Source organism: Carica papaya, chromosome 6 (assembly GCF_054855325.1).
Source record: "Carica papaya isolate Zhongbai chromosome 6, ASM5485532v1, whole genome shotgun sequence".
NCBI lineage: Eukaryota > Viridiplantae > Streptophyta > Magnoliopsida > Brassicales > Caricaceae > Carica > Carica papaya.
This window is the reverse complement of record NC_142314.1, coordinates 33,786,541-33,801,577: the sequence shown is the minus strand read 5'-3', so window position 1 is coordinate 33,801,577 and position 15,037 is coordinate 33,786,541. Positions and strand designations below refer to the sequence as shown.

At 34.0% G+C, this 15,037-nt stretch overlaps 1 protein-coding gene and 1 pseudogene across 2 annotated transcripts; both read left to right on the top strand.

Annotated features, from left to right (window-relative positions):
- The first annotated feature begins 512 nt into the window (after positions 1 to 512).
- LOC110814897 (agamous-like MADS-box protein AGL80 pseudogene) lies at positions 513 to 1,181 on the top strand (annotated as a pseudogene).
- A 3,996-nt stretch (positions 1,182 to 5,177) lies between these two features.
- On the top strand, positions 5,178 to 14,844 carry LOC110814942 (FMN binding protein). Of its 2 annotated transcripts, none has more exons than XR_015812924.1 (13): positions 5,178 to 5,567; positions 5,646 to 5,708; positions 5,844 to 5,930; positions 6,484 to 6,582; positions 7,046 to 7,141; positions 7,266 to 7,331; positions 7,429 to 7,519; positions 7,741 to 7,808; positions 7,938 to 8,003; positions 8,291 to 8,331; positions 11,567 to 11,617; positions 11,819 to 11,883; positions 12,450 to 12,514. XR_015812924.1 is itself a non-coding variant. In XM_022042537.2 (13 exons), the coding sequence occupies exons 1-12, from the start codon at positions 5,373 to 5,375 to the stop codon at positions 12,505 to 12,507; spliced, it is 1,005 nt and encodes a 334-aa protein (XP_021898229.2). In that variant the 5' UTR covers positions 5,179 to 5,372; the 3' UTR covers positions 12,508 to 12,529; positions 14,470 to 14,844. The 2 variants fall into 2 exon arrangements, 1 of the variants encoding a protein (XP_021898229.2); XM_022042537.2 differs by lacking the exon at positions 8,291 to 8,331 and adding an exon at positions 14,470 to 14,844 and having other exon boundaries at positions 5,179 to 5,567; positions 12,450 to 12,529.
- Positions 14,845 to 15,037: the final 193 nt, after the last annotated feature.

Sequence of the window (15,037 nt, the reverse complement as noted above, 5' to 3'; positions counted from 1 at the left end):
TAATATGAAACTTTAGTTCACGTATTTAGGTAATTAAGGATGATGGTAAAAATTTTTATTTTAGGATTAGGTTGAGATAGAGAGCACGGAGCCAATCCAAATCTGATTTATTATTATTTTTATATTTTCATCGTTGTATGTAGAATCTGCTCAATATCTCATTAAAGAATAACTTACATAAATAATCAAATCTTAATTTTGGATTCTTAATTATTGTTTACATATATAATTTTTATCTTCAGATTTTTTCATAATCCTACATTAAAAACTTACGCATTTTGCTCGTTAAGCACCAAGGTTGACACCATCTCTAAAAACTTTTATATCAGGAATTTTTGCAAAAATATTAGTAGATATATCAAACATATATGTAGATTCTCAAAAAAATCTTGAAATTAATAATTAGATGTCATTTCAAAACTATAAATATGTATGTACAGTATTAGGTTGTTTAACACAAACAAACAAAATCTTTCAATTCTATTCAAAATCTTTTATTTTCTCTTCAAATTATGAAGGGAAGGAAGGTGAAGCTTGATCTCATTTCTGATGAGTCATCCAGAAAGATAACATTCCAGAAAAGGAAGAAGGGATTAATGAAAAAAGCCAGTGAATTAGCGACGTTATGTGGGATTAACCTATGTGTAATGATCTACAGTCCTTACAACACTCAACCTGAAATTTGGCCTTCTCCTTTAGGAGTCCAAAGTGTAATCAATGATTTCAGCGCAATGTCAAAGAGAGATCAGAACAAGAAGATGTTGAACCAAGGGACATACCTTAGGCAGTCTATCAAAAAAGCCAATGATCAACTCAATAAACTACGTAAGGACAATCGTGATAAGGAAATTACACAATTCATGAGCGAAAGCTTGAATGGTAAGCCTTTGACAAACTTAACAGCAAAAGATTTAAAAGATCTTGATTGTAAGATTAAATATTTCTCAAATGATATCGATAAAATGATTGATAAACATATTACAACTGATCAAAAATTTGAGAATGGACAAACAAAGACATCAGGTATTGACTTAAATGATGGAGACAACCTTCAGAATTCCTTGAAGAATCATTCATGGCTCATGGAATTAGGATTTGAGAGGATGATTATGCCTATGGGGGACAAGCACAACAAGGACATCGACAACAATAATAACAACAATGATAATGGAGCTACCTGAGGATTTGTATTAAGAATTTATGCTTATTTACAGTTCATGTTTCTCTCTATGTTTTTTTTGTTTTAGATATAATGTCTATCAATAAATCGATAATGGTGATACTGTTCTCTTATTTTGAAATTTAAAATATGAAAATAAAGTTTCATTATGTTTGATTATTAAGTCTACTAACACATACACATAGAAATATATTTTTTTTACCATCTAACAAAAGAAAAAATAGTCAAAAAGTGAACTGGCCCATTTTGAAATAAGATGGTTTTCACTTTTGCATATAACAATAAGTTAGCCCAAATTTTGCTTAATTGGGCTCTCCTTCCAGGCATAAAAATCAACTTTATCCTATAAATACTAATTCTATTTAATATATTGTACTTGGCATAAAAAGAAAATTTTATAATGTAACTAAGGTACTATGTGGGATAACAAAATCACATGATATTAAAAGTCATTAACAAAGAGTAAGTATATGATAAAATCTAATATGTTGTAACAACATGATTTCTCTGAAGAGAAATGAGCATTACCTCACATGTAAACCTGATAAATTTTTGTGCAATATTATACTGATCTCTATAAATCAATAATACATCCCTTGTACGGAGTCGTAATTCATGAGACTCATAACAATCTTTCGAAATTACATCATAATAATACATTTAAATCTATTTTACAATAAGTATCCAAGGTACCTAAAGGATTCCTCGAAGTCTTCCTTTGATCTTGAACTCTCTCCTGATTTGAACTAATATGCATTAGAGGGTGTGAATTGAGGTGGGCTTCACGGACTCAATAAGAATAAAGTAGTGTTCAAAACAGAGATATGCAAATACACAGTTATACAAGTTTAATAAAACCAATGCAAATTTTATATTCATAAAAATTCAATTTGTAAGACAACCATTCTCATCATCATTATCATAAATTATAACAAAAGAAACAATCAAGAACCACATATTTTTCATTACCAATTCCAACATATTTATATCTAGATACCGTACATATCATTCTCATTTATAAATATCATCATACCGTATTAGATTCATATTCAAATAATTTCGTTTTATTCACAAATATCATCAATCACACCAGATACGTATCTAAATCACTTCCATTTCTATTACGTATTGTCATTTTCCTTACCGGTATTAGTGGGGGCCCATAGGGATCCCTGCTATACACGGATATACAAATATTTCTTTTACAGTTCATCAGTTATTCTCATATCCCGGCCGGTAATGGGCGCTACCATTATAGATCGTCTAAATACCCCGTTCAATATGAGCGTAATTAAATTAATTTCTAATTATGTCCGGTATGGGACTTCTCAACCCCATACGACTGAAGACACATCTATGGTAAGGTTCACCCTATGTACCAAGTCCGTACACTCGCTCTAATGATACTCGGTAAGCTTTTTCTTCTTTAAAAATTATTTCTATTTCATATCTCAATTTCAGAAACCCAAACATTCTTGATATTTTATTTTTTTCTACCCAAATATTAAATTTATATTTTTGAAGAAAAATTCACATTCAACAATGGTATCAATTTATATTCTCAATCACACAACCAACAACTAATCTCATGACTCTCACACACCTATTTACACAACTGAGACGCGCACTCATTCCACCCATAATGAGTATACATAACAACAAACTACTCACATAAAATCATTTGAGCAAGCAATCACATGCATACATATATGTCCAATATATATAATTTATATCGTATCAAACATACACCCAATGTACTAAGTAAGCAATAAGCAACCGCAATCCATATCTACATAGATTGCTTACTTAAATTTATCTTGGCACAATTATATTTAACCATAAATCTATTATAATTATGTACATATATATACTTTCTTACAATATACATATTTCATCTAATTATGATTTAACATACATAAATCACTTATACTCATACAAAATACATACATCTATATTCCCATTTCAAATATGCATATAAGTGGTTTCTACACCTACGTAACTACCTATATTATTTTATACCTGCACACATACAAATTCAATGCCTAGGACTATTTACTCTCATACCAACATCCATATATATCAATTTACATTTTCGTACAGCTTCATATGTATCAACATATATATATATATGTAAACACATATTACATACTCATATATATAGCTACATATGTAAACACGTCCTAGAATCCATCTACTTTTTTATAGATGGAATCCTATATATTAAACAAACAGCAGCCTATGTATATTACATTTTTATCTATTCATTCACACGACATCTTTATCTATATTTTTATACATATACCATATACAACACCGACACTCAATACATATTCACTCACATACCTATTAAACTTTGCAAAATGCTTTTTAAGACAACATTTAAATCATCCATCAAACTTTTAAATTAACCATTTTGAAATCAATAAATCATTTTATGAAAACATGAAATCCCCGCATGAGAACTAACTTAATTCTTACTAGGATCTCCAATGAAAGAAGAAATTGCAAAGCTTTCGAACGATTTTGGTTTACAATCGGCTCCCTTTTTCAGTTTCATATTCCCAGTTTTCTTAAAATTTTTGTACACATAATTAATGATTTAATTTAAAGTAATAACCGAATGTAAGGTGGAAGAAAATTTACCGAAATCGGTGTCAAATTCAGGCTTTCTATCCAAAAGAGTGCAATTTCAGTCTCTCTCTCCGGTTTCCTAATTTTTGGCCTTGCACGAATCTTTGAACGGACCTGGAACATTGCGCCATGGTTTATTTCATGTGGATCAAGTCCACCTAACATGTGTTCTGCTTCTTCTTCCTCAATAACGCGCATCACGTGCCTGGTACAACGCGCCAAGTATTGCGCATCGCGCGTCGTGCGCTCAGCACCGCGCGCCGCACGCTTAGCATCGCGCACCCTGCTTCCTTCCTCCTTCTCCTTCTCCTTCTCCTTCCTCTTTTTCTTCTTTCTCTTCTTATTCTTCCTCTTCTTCTTCTTCTTCTTCTTCTTCTTCTTCCTCGGCAGCTCGCGCCACGCACCCAACACTACGCGCCTAACATCTTTTTTCTCGGCCTCAGGTGCCGCACACCATTCCCCCTTCTTCCTCCTTCTTTTTCTACTAGGGTTTCTTTATCTCCTTTTTTTCTTTCCCGGCATGGGCTTGGGCTCCCTTCTCCCTCTTGGGCCTTGTTATTACATATGTCATATAAAATGATATTCATATATTACAAAGTGCATATAATCTAATATTTTACTTTGAAAATAAATCACTATTACAACAACAATTAATTTAATATATAAAAATATTTTATTATTTTTAATTTAAAATTTATGTAATATATTTCATTTATAAAATTATACTAGTTTGTTAACAATGAAGATGATAATAAATCAAAAATAATATTTCTCAATGTTCATGTATGTTGAATGTTTATTTGTGTTTATTTATGAAAGTATGTACAATCTATGCATTTTTGACATAATAAATTACAAAAAATTCTCCAAAACATTAAGGAAATAAAATTTTGTCAAATAATCATTTTTATTATTTTTTTATTAATGAAATTAATAAAAGTTAAAACCAATTATCAATAATTGGTTCGAGAGGATGATCAGTCACACTAGTACTGAGATATGACCCAAACTCATACGAGAGGCAACAATGGAGAATTTTTTGTAATTGGCAAAAGTTTGATAGAACAATGCCATGTAGAGGTAGAACATCTACAGGTCGTGAACTTCTTTTCAAGAAAAAGAAGCAATAACAATATATAAGGAATAAGTATAGACTAACTCTATGTCAATAGACGAAGTAATACAGAGGATGTAAACGTTATCGAAAATGATTATTTTTATTATTATATCTTTATTAATGAAATTAATAAAAATTAAAAGAAACAATAAATTCATAAATTATTATCATTCATTAACTTCATATTCAATAAAATTAGTAAAAAACAGAATAATAATTTATTCAATATAAATACATAATTATAATTTTTATCTCAATCTGGTTCAATCAAGAAGTGGGTAAGCCATCTGGTAAAGAGCTACAAGAAGATTGGGCATCTTCTTCCTCCTCCTGCTCTCTTCTCATTCTTTCCAAACAACCGTTTCTTTTCCTTTCTGCAAGTAACTGATTTTTTAAATTAGAAAAATTAAATCTGTCAAATAATTTATATATCAAATAAATTTGATGTTGCCATTTGGAGGTTGCTTACAGATGAGGACTGCGGCGTTACACTCTAATTTTTCTCTAATTTCTCACTTGAATGTCAATGAAATTCCTCAATCTCTCTTCCCTTTTCGATTTTCAAATTCCTCTTTCCTTTCGACTACTCGGTCTCGTACTTCTCCTTCCATGACCTTCGCAGCTCAGTCTTCTTCTCAGGTAATTCCGACTGAACCGCCTTTTGGTTTTTTTACTGATAATGAAAAATAAGTCATATAATTGTTTCTTTTCAATTAGATAATGTCACCTGGAGATGTTAACAAAGACGCAGATGTCTTTCAGTTGATTCAAGCTCATCAGGTATTTTATGTTTGTATGTGTTTATACATGGATGTAGTTATATACACTTTTTGTTAGTTGTTGGTGCTTCTAGATGGATGGAATCATCATTAAGATGAATCGTCAGTGCTGTTGGGCTGGTTTGTGTAATTGCAGGAAAAGGCTGCTCGTCTTCCCCCGGTTGAGGAAATTCGAACTTTGCTTGATCGCAGCATACGCGGCATGCTTTCAACCTTTTCGGAGGTCTGTGACTGCATTTCTGACTAGTGGTTAACAGGTCGGAGTGGACTTTTTTTGAGAATTTTGAACCATGTCTAATTAAAATTACCTCATTTTTATCCCCAAAGTTTTCTTTCGTGGTAAATACTTAAGAAATTGACCAAGTCGGTACAAAGTAATTTAAATTTGGCGTTTAGTGTATGCCTTTTAGTTTCCATTTCCTTATTTTTATGCCTGGGATTTTTATGTTATATAACAAGTAACAAAGAAAAAAGTCTGATAAAATAAAATAAAATAAGAGTATATCATGGTTCTGTTATTTTGGAGGCCTGCTAATACATGTGTTTGTGTGTTGAAACGCGGGTGTGTGGGTGTGTGTGTGTGTGTGTGTGTGTGTGTGTGTGTGTGTGTGTGTGTGTGTGTGTGTGTGTGTGTGTGTGTGTGTGTGTGTGTGGATCTGATGGCACTAAATTTGGAAGCCTTCTAATACATAGCGGTTGATGATTGAGTGTTTCGTTCATCGGACAACTATTATTCTTCACTGTTGCTTAATCTTGTGAATTCATTTCCTGCACAGAAGTATGAGGGATATCCTTCAGGGTCGATGGTGGACTACGCATGTGATGCTGATGGATCACCAATATTAGCAGTCAGCAGCTTGGCAGTTCATACAAAGGTCCGGTATCTGAATTCATGCTTTCAGTTGAAGTACCTTCCTCCCATTCACAACCCCATCACAACCTTCCTCTTTGGAACTCTGTGTCATGTGTTAGATATTGATACACCATTATGTCTACCAACTAAAAAAGAAAAGAGAAGAAAAGAACTGCATCCTATCTGAAAACAATGTACTGTGAAGTGAATTGATAACTGCATTGTGAGGGGTCCTGGGGGATGATGCCTGCCAAATGCTGTTTAGAGTAAAGTTCAATTGCCTTTATTTTGGAATTGATGAACTTCATATAGATAGAGTATTTTTGCCAGTCTTTGTTCCAGCATACTTTTGGATCCATTTATTAATTCTATTTCTGTTGCATTGCAACTTATCCTATATCATTTCTTGCACTCATTTCTTTAATGTAGTTCGTAATTTTTTTTCTTAAATCCTATACACTCTAAAAGCTTGTTGCTTTCAACAGGATCTGTTAGCCAATCCAAAATGTTCATTGCTTGTTGCTAGAGATCCTGAGGATAGAACTGATTTAGTAATAACCTTGCATGGTGATGCAGTTGTGGTAATTTCTTAGTGCCTTCGGAGTCTGTTTCTGATCTTATCTTGTAAGAATATGTTCTTATTTAACCAGCCTTAACTGCGTGATTATCATATGTGAAAATTTTCCTCATGCATCAATGATTTAGGTTCCTGAAAAAGATCAAGCAGCCACTCGAACTGCATATTTGGCTAAGCATCCAAATGCATTCTGGGTAAATTTAGCCTCTAACTATCTGGCTTCTATTCCTTTTGCATTATGTTTATTGTCAAAATTATTTGAGAAATGAATTTACTTTTCCAATTCTGAAGGTTGACTTTGGTGACTTCCAATTTATGCGCATTGAACCAAAGGCTGTACGATATGTGTCAGGGGTTGCAACTGCTTTACTAGGATCTGGAGGTTTGCCTTGCATCTCTAATTTCCATTTTTGTTTTTTCCTTTCCTGCTAATCTTTGTCCCACAATTTGCAACTTTATCACCCTTGAGAGAAGTATCGAGATCCAGGATGAGAAACTTGCTTCAGACCTCCTTTAGATGTTTATGTGCTAAACGCTTCTGATTGATTTCTTCAGTTTTGCTTAATTCTTTTAACCCCTAATTTCAATCTTTTAATTCTTAAGAGTTCAGCAAAGTGGAGTACCAAGCTGCAAAAGTTGATCAAATAGCGCAGTTCACTAAGCCTGTTGCAGTAATGTGTTATCATCACTTCTTTTGTTATACCATTTTATATTTTTACAATTATAAAATCAGTGTATATCCTTTTACAATTATAAAATCAGTGTATATCCTTTTTAACCAGTGCCTTATTATTTTTCAGTCTCACATGAACAAAGATCATGCTGAAGATACAAAACTCATTGTGCAGCATTTGACATCAGTTCCAGTGAGCATAAACATTATTTCTAGCTTTTAATATTTACATTGACTGAGAAATGGAAGTATGCAACCTGTCTTAGCAAGCAGATCAGAACATTAATTGGCCCTTTAGGATAATATGGTGCCTGAAAACCCAAAATTATGAAGCAAGTGCCAATTCTATAGCAAACTTCTCCCATGGTTTAGGTTGCACTGCTACAAGCATTATGTATGCAATTATGTTATCTGTCTGGGTTCATATATGATTCATTTAATAATTCATCCTAGTTTGATCATGCCCGAATTTTAAACCAGATACATACAGAGAGAGCTGGATGGATGGGATGATTTAGGAGGTCAGTGGAGCAATTCTCTTTTGTAGCCTAAACTAGGAATTGCACATTCTATTGCTTTGGAAGAAAAATGTAGGCCTGAAATCTTCTTTGGTATAACTTTTTATGTTCAGCATATAGGCTTACATATAATTCTAAATGTAGAAGGAAATCCTAATTCCGTCTCAGGACCTAAGGGTACTGCAGGGTATTGCTGAAATAAGCTTATAATTACTTACTGCTAAGTTGTTTTTAGCTGCTTAGATGCATCTATATCAGCTCTAACTTGTAACTGCTCATTATCAAAAAATGAATACATATTGAAATCTCTTGACCCTGCAACATTCTGCAAACCCTTCTCTCTTCTTTAAATCTTTCCTTTCTTCATCTCTTTCTTATTTCATCAGGATTCAGGAACTTGACAAATGATATCAGAATATTTGTTTTTCCACCATTCTTTCTACTCCTCCATGTAAACTCCAATCTATTTTCTTCAATTTCTTCTCTTCTTTATTTCCTCTGTCTTCTTCCAATTCTGATAATTCTCTCAAACACAAACATAAAAAAGAAGTGCCGCCACAAATGCAAAATCAACCACCCAATTCTGGATATGAATTTCCATCAGAAATAGGATGAGTTTAAAACAAAGCTTTCCAAAACTTGTTTCATATGATGGAGAGAACTTCAATTGGAGAAGGAAGCTGCTCTACGAGAGCCTAAATTGAGTGGACGAGAAATTTGAGGAATTGAAGTTGATGTAGTGATCAAGGAGCTGCAGTGTTTCCTCTCCATCTGTGTCAGCTTCACCGAGCACGACCTGACTCCCTTGTTTGGAACAAAATCCTCCATCACCAGCTTGTCCTCAATCCTGCTTGGAAACACTTTACACATGGCAAGTTCAGATTTTTCATTTCTTGGAGCAAGTCCATATGCAGCTTAGTTGTTATTCGTCACAGAGGAGGTGGATCTGATTGATTCATGCCAGGAGGAAATCAAGACAGTAACTTTTAATTCTTCTCCTGAAGTGGATGAGCCAAATCAATTGAAGATAACAGGTAAAATCATTGACCCTGAATCAATTAGGAAATCAAACGTGGTAGTAGGAACGTAAATGGGGAAACTAATAGCAAGAAGGAAAATAATTGAAACTGGAAACAATCAAGTTCACACTAAGTGTTTGTTAAAACTAGGCAATCAAAAAATTGGATAGTGTGTACTGATTATGAGAAAATTGTATGTAGTAGTTGTGGTTTGACCGATGACCAGATATATATGATTCTATCCATATAAATGTCCATTATCTGGAAAACCATTGGTTCTCAACTTTATGAAAAATAAAGTGGGCATTTACTTCTGTCAAGTTTGGGAGGGTTTTGATTCTAGAAATGCATCTAGCATCCTAATTAAAGGAAACAATTCACCTCCAAAGTCTGAGTTCAATCTTGATCTGTTCAGCACGCTAGGAAAGAAGCAAGCTTTTTGCGTCGTGACTGCAAGAGATGAGGTGTGGGTTGCATCAAGGAGAAGGATTCCTGCTTTAAATACGAGTGATAAGGTCCTTTGTAGAAAATCCTATTGTAGTGCTCATGACAAAGTATTGATTTTTTAATCATATTTGAACCGGTCCTTATCTGGTATCATTATGGCCACATTACAGAGTAGCAAAGAACCACAATTCATTTACGGAGAACCTGAAATGCAGCCTGGCAGCAAGCAAGAAGAATAAATTTTCTATAGAGGTTGAGAAGACAACTCAAACATATGCACTATTTAAGAAAAAATTGACGACTCTGCCTAAGATTCACATGGGTTCCCCTTTTGATGTTTGGGTGCATGAGATTTCACCATTCTTATCAGCCATCAGGTGCGCAAAATTCTCAAGTTTTGTGTCAGATAGAATCTGGAATCCAACCCCTCCTACACTAAGACTCCTTGCCTCCAAGCTCATTCCTCACACAGTTCTTGTCACCTGTTGTTTTTGTTGGAGAATGGGCTACAAGAGTCAACTAGCTGCAATCACTTTGGCAGCAGACAATAATACACTCATGATGGTTCTTGATGGAATTCCTGGGCAAGCACTATGTGTAGTTGCAGGTGTTATGTCGCTCATAGACTCTTCAGTTGATCTCAGACTTGAAATTGACTAGATTGCTGGGAATGAAAAATATAAAGGAAGCTTAATATATTGTATCAACAATAAGGTCTATGAAGACTTTGATGTACTGGAATATTTTGAAGATACCAGTGAGTCAATTGCTTCTGCAATAATAGAAACTGGTGTTATGTCTGCACCTAATTGTATATCCATAGATATTTGTCCTTGAGGACAAAGATAATCTTTCATGGGGAGGATAATTTTTGGATCTGAGAGTAATATCAGGTATTGTTTATATAACAAATTGTATTTGGATATTCTGGGGATTTTAAATTGTTAGTAGTTAGAAAAATTGGTTAGTTTACTGATTCTTAGCTTATAATTAATTACCACTAAGTTGTATTTGGCTGCTTAGATACAGCTGTTTCATTCTCAAAATGATGAATACAAATCGACATCTCTTGACCCTACAACTTTCTGTGAATTGTTCCCTTTTCCTTCAAAACAAAAAAGCCTAAGACAAAACTTATCCTAAATATTCAGAGAAAAATAGTAAAATTAGGAATAATTTGGCCACCTTATGGCAAGAGGCTCTTTTTGCAGGACTATGGATTCTATAACTTAAATGGAAGCATAGGATTTTTTATTACCACCACTTTTATCGTTCCGGGAGTTGTGTGAAAGGTATTTTCCCACCTTATCGGCCAAAGCTAATGGAAATTACCACGATCTTGCTATTTCCGAGCTTCATTGGAATTGGGAGGCAATAATTTTGTTCCCCACAGGAGGAATGGATGATCTTTTTCATGTTATTTTTTTCTTTGCTTGTGTTCTAATTTCCTTATTTGCTCTTGTGAGGGGGATGTTTTATTCTCCACAATTGTATTAATTTCATTCCATTCCTAATAATACTTCTTCTATTGAAAAAAACACCTAGTTCTCTATGGAAAACTAAAAGTTCAGAAAACTCTGATGCTTTGAGGGATAGTACTTGAGTGCCATAACTAATTTAACTTCCTAAGTCAAACTTCCTTTACCATCATCCCATGAAACCAATGCTTGTGGTTGGACTTGCAATTTCTTTTCTCTTCTAGAACTTCCAAAAATAATTTCTCATTGAGGGAGTTTAACTAGCTTCTTGGTTAATTTTGTATTTCCATCCAGGTGGACAACGCATACATTGTGGATCTGGACAGTCTTGGATTCAATGTTAAGGTAATGCATTTATTGATAACTTCCTTGAAAATCTGCTCCCAACTGTTCTCTAAACGCATATTTTCTCTAACTTTATAGAATAGAAACGGGAATTGGTAGTTCAATTGAAATAACTTCGTGAATGTTTCCTCCTCTCCGAAACAAGTGTTATTCTCTTGTTACATGTAATTGCTAATGTTTCTTTATTGTTTTTGTCATTAGGCTGATTACAAAGGGAGTACCTTCAAGCTTCGAATTCCTTTTCGTAGACGTGCTGAAAATAGAAAGTGAGGCATCCTATTTATACAAGCTTTCATTTCTTGTGAAAGTTACCTTGATATTTGATTCTTCTTGTGTCCTTTGACAAAACTTTTTAGGTTCATATACTGTGAGTGTTTCACTATAATAAAGGAAATAACTGTATTTTGCAGAATACAGGGTTTCTTTTAGCAGTTGTAGTTTCTGATTTAATCAGATATACAGATGTATACATATGTGTATACATATATCTCTATATACTTTGTAACAAGCAGCAATGCATTTTTTATGTTTAGAATGATCAGTCTGCTTTAAGTTTCAGTTATTTCATAGATCATGTGACCCTAGATATGACAAAAACATCTGTCCCAGTTCCCCAGTAGGAGGCAATGTGGCCATTTTCAACCATATAATTAGCTGCAAACTATTTTAGTTGCCTTTTACTGAGGATCCATTAATACCAAAAAAAATTCCTAAAATGACAATAATTTTCCTTTTACCATTCGGGGGGAGGGAAGAAGGGTGATTGTCGCAGCTATTTGATGAGTATATGCACAAGCCTTGTTATTTCATACATTTCTCAATTTTGTCTCAGGGATGTGAAGACTCTAATAGTGGATATGCTTCAAGCTGCCACGGCCGAAGTCAATTGATCACCAAGGAAGATAAAAAAAGGTTTAATTTCCAAAATTCCAGTAATATAATACTGCTTTTTGCTTGGCAAGTTAATTTTTTTTTCCAATGATATGATCCTGCTTTAATTTCACATCTTTTGAAGAGTCATATTTAGGGTTGAAATTAAGGATAAGCAGCACAGAGGGAGCTTTTGAACACAATGTTAGAAAATATATGTATTAGCAAACAACCAAATCAGAAACCTTGGATCTTCATAATCAATTAATATCTTAATAACATTATCTGGTCATTCATTAATAGTCTAAACTAACAACTAAGCTAGGATGGGGAATTACAAAGGTGGGGACATGGGATTCTGTTATGGCGAGGCTTGAAAGGAGGTTAGCGGGATGGAAAGAAAACCTCCTGTCTTAAGGGAGATTCACACTCATAAAAAAAAAACACAACTGTTTTTTTAATTTCAAAAAAAAAATTAAGAGACTCACACTCATCAAAAGGATGCTGACTAACCTACTCATTTGTTACATGTCCTTTCTGATAATTTCAATGAGCGTTGCCAAGGGACTGGAATCAATTCAGTATAGATTTCTATGAGGTGATTCTGAGGAGATGAGAAAGTACCATTTAGTAGCATCCAGTGAGATTAAAAAGCCAATGTCTCAAGGAAGTTTGGGGTTGAGATCTTTTGTGGAGATGAATTGGGTTTTACAAGGTAAAATGGCTATGGAGGTTCTTGAAAGAAGACAGTACTTTTTGGTAAAGGGTGATAGAGGCAAAATTTAGTACTGTGGATAGATGATGGTTTTCCAGTGTTTTGGCAAGACCACACGAGAAGGAATTGTGGGAAAAAATAGGCATAGGCAGAAATAAGTTCTAGGAATGCATCAGAAGAAGGGTTGGTAGGGGAGGTAGAATTAGATTTTGGCAGGATCCTTGGCTTAAAAAAAGGGGGGGCGCTCAAAGACTAGTTTCCTCATATTTTTGCTATCGCAAGACAATGATATTACAGTGACTGACTCATTCAGAGACATAGGAGGGGAAAGAGAGTGCTGGTGAATGTGTTGAGCAATTTCAATGACTGAGAGATTAATGAGTATAAGACTCTCCTCAAGACTCTCTCCCTCGTGTTAATGGATGGTAACAGTGATCAATCAATTTGGAGCCTCCATGCTGCACCTAGAGTCATATCATTTTATAATTATTTGGTGAAGTATGATATCATAGAAACCAAGTTTTCTTTTTGACAGATATGGAAGGTCAATACCTCACCTAGAGTTATTTCTTTGCGTGGGGAGGTAATCGTGGGTGTATCCTGACTATCGACAAATTAATGAAAAGAGGTAAGATTATGGTGAATGGTTGTTTTTTTATGCAAAAGGGAGGTCGAATCTTGTAATCATATCCTACTTTGGTGTCCATTCCCTTACAAGTTACGGACTATGGCTTACAGGTTGTTGGGAATCAGTTGGGCGATGGTTGGGTTGATAAGGGATGAGATTTGGGTCTGAAAAGGTATTACTAATGGAAAGAAACATGTGAATCTCATTTCCCTTATTATCTTTTGGATGGTGTAAAAAGAGAGAAACATGAGAGATTTCGAGCGGATAGACAAAGATATTGATAAGTTAGAGGTAGTAGGTTCCAGACCCTAAGTTTTTTGGTTTTGGGTCATGCTTTTTATTTAATGGAGGATTTTGGAAATCTTACATAAACATCATTACCTAAATATCTCTTGTATTGCAATGCGCCCCTACTATGATCTATCTGTTTTATATTAACATCAGTTATAAAGGAAATTAGTTAAGTTATGCCCTAATGAAGGTTACTTTCTTAAATGATTTGTACAAAATTTGAACTATTGATGGTGTTGCAAAATGAAGAACTTTGGCCTCTTAAACTCCCTCTATTTGTTGGTTTGATTCGACAATTGACTATTTTCATTGTTGGTTAACTTTGGCTCATTCTTGACTATATTGCAGCACTTTCATGATGGACAAATTTGTTCCTCTTGTGTTATTGCACGTTGTAAAGAACCTCATTTTCCATGCTGGATCTTATCCCGAGTCATAAGGACATTTCATCAAATAGGGCAAAAGTTCAGAATTCTAGTGGTATGAACGTGAAAAGAAAGTTAAAGTTGAAGAAATCTGATGCTTAATGACTATCATCTTCATATATGCTCAAAGTAAGCCATACTATATCAATATGAAAGAAATGGACATGTTAATTATTCTCGTATGTGCTCAAAGTAAGAATTCTGAAATATACATGGTTGTTTTATGTTGGAGATAAACTAAAGAAGGAAGAGTATTCAAACTCTTTTATAAAGATTCAGCCATATTACTTGTGTATAAGTCCTCGTTCTCAACTAGTGTTTCTACTACTTATCTTTAAGTTCTTACAACAAATTAGTTACTTCTTATGTCTAGTTCACCAGCTATTTGTGTATTCTCGATACAAGAACTATCAAAAGTTCTTGTTACGAACTCTTTAACACACTTATTTTGAAAAACAGTATTTCAAAAACCGTGTGATCTTAAGATTGGA

What these genes read in the sequence shown, in the direction of transcription:
- LOC110814942 (XM_022042537.2), top strand. Translation starts at nt 5,373, where the DNA reads ATGTTGCCATTTGGAGGTTGCTTACAGATGAGGACTGCGGCGTTACAC. An exon ending in AGTTGATTCAAGCTCATCAG is followed by an intron (nt 5,709 to 5,843) that starts GTATTTTATGTT and finishes GTGTAATTGCAG; the next exon opens with GAAAAGGCTGCTCGTCTTCC. An exon ending in AGACGTGCTGAAAATAGAAA is followed by an intron (nt 11,884 to 12,449) that starts GTGAGGCATCCT and finishes ATTTTGTCTCAG; the next exon opens with GGATGTGAAGACTCTAATAG.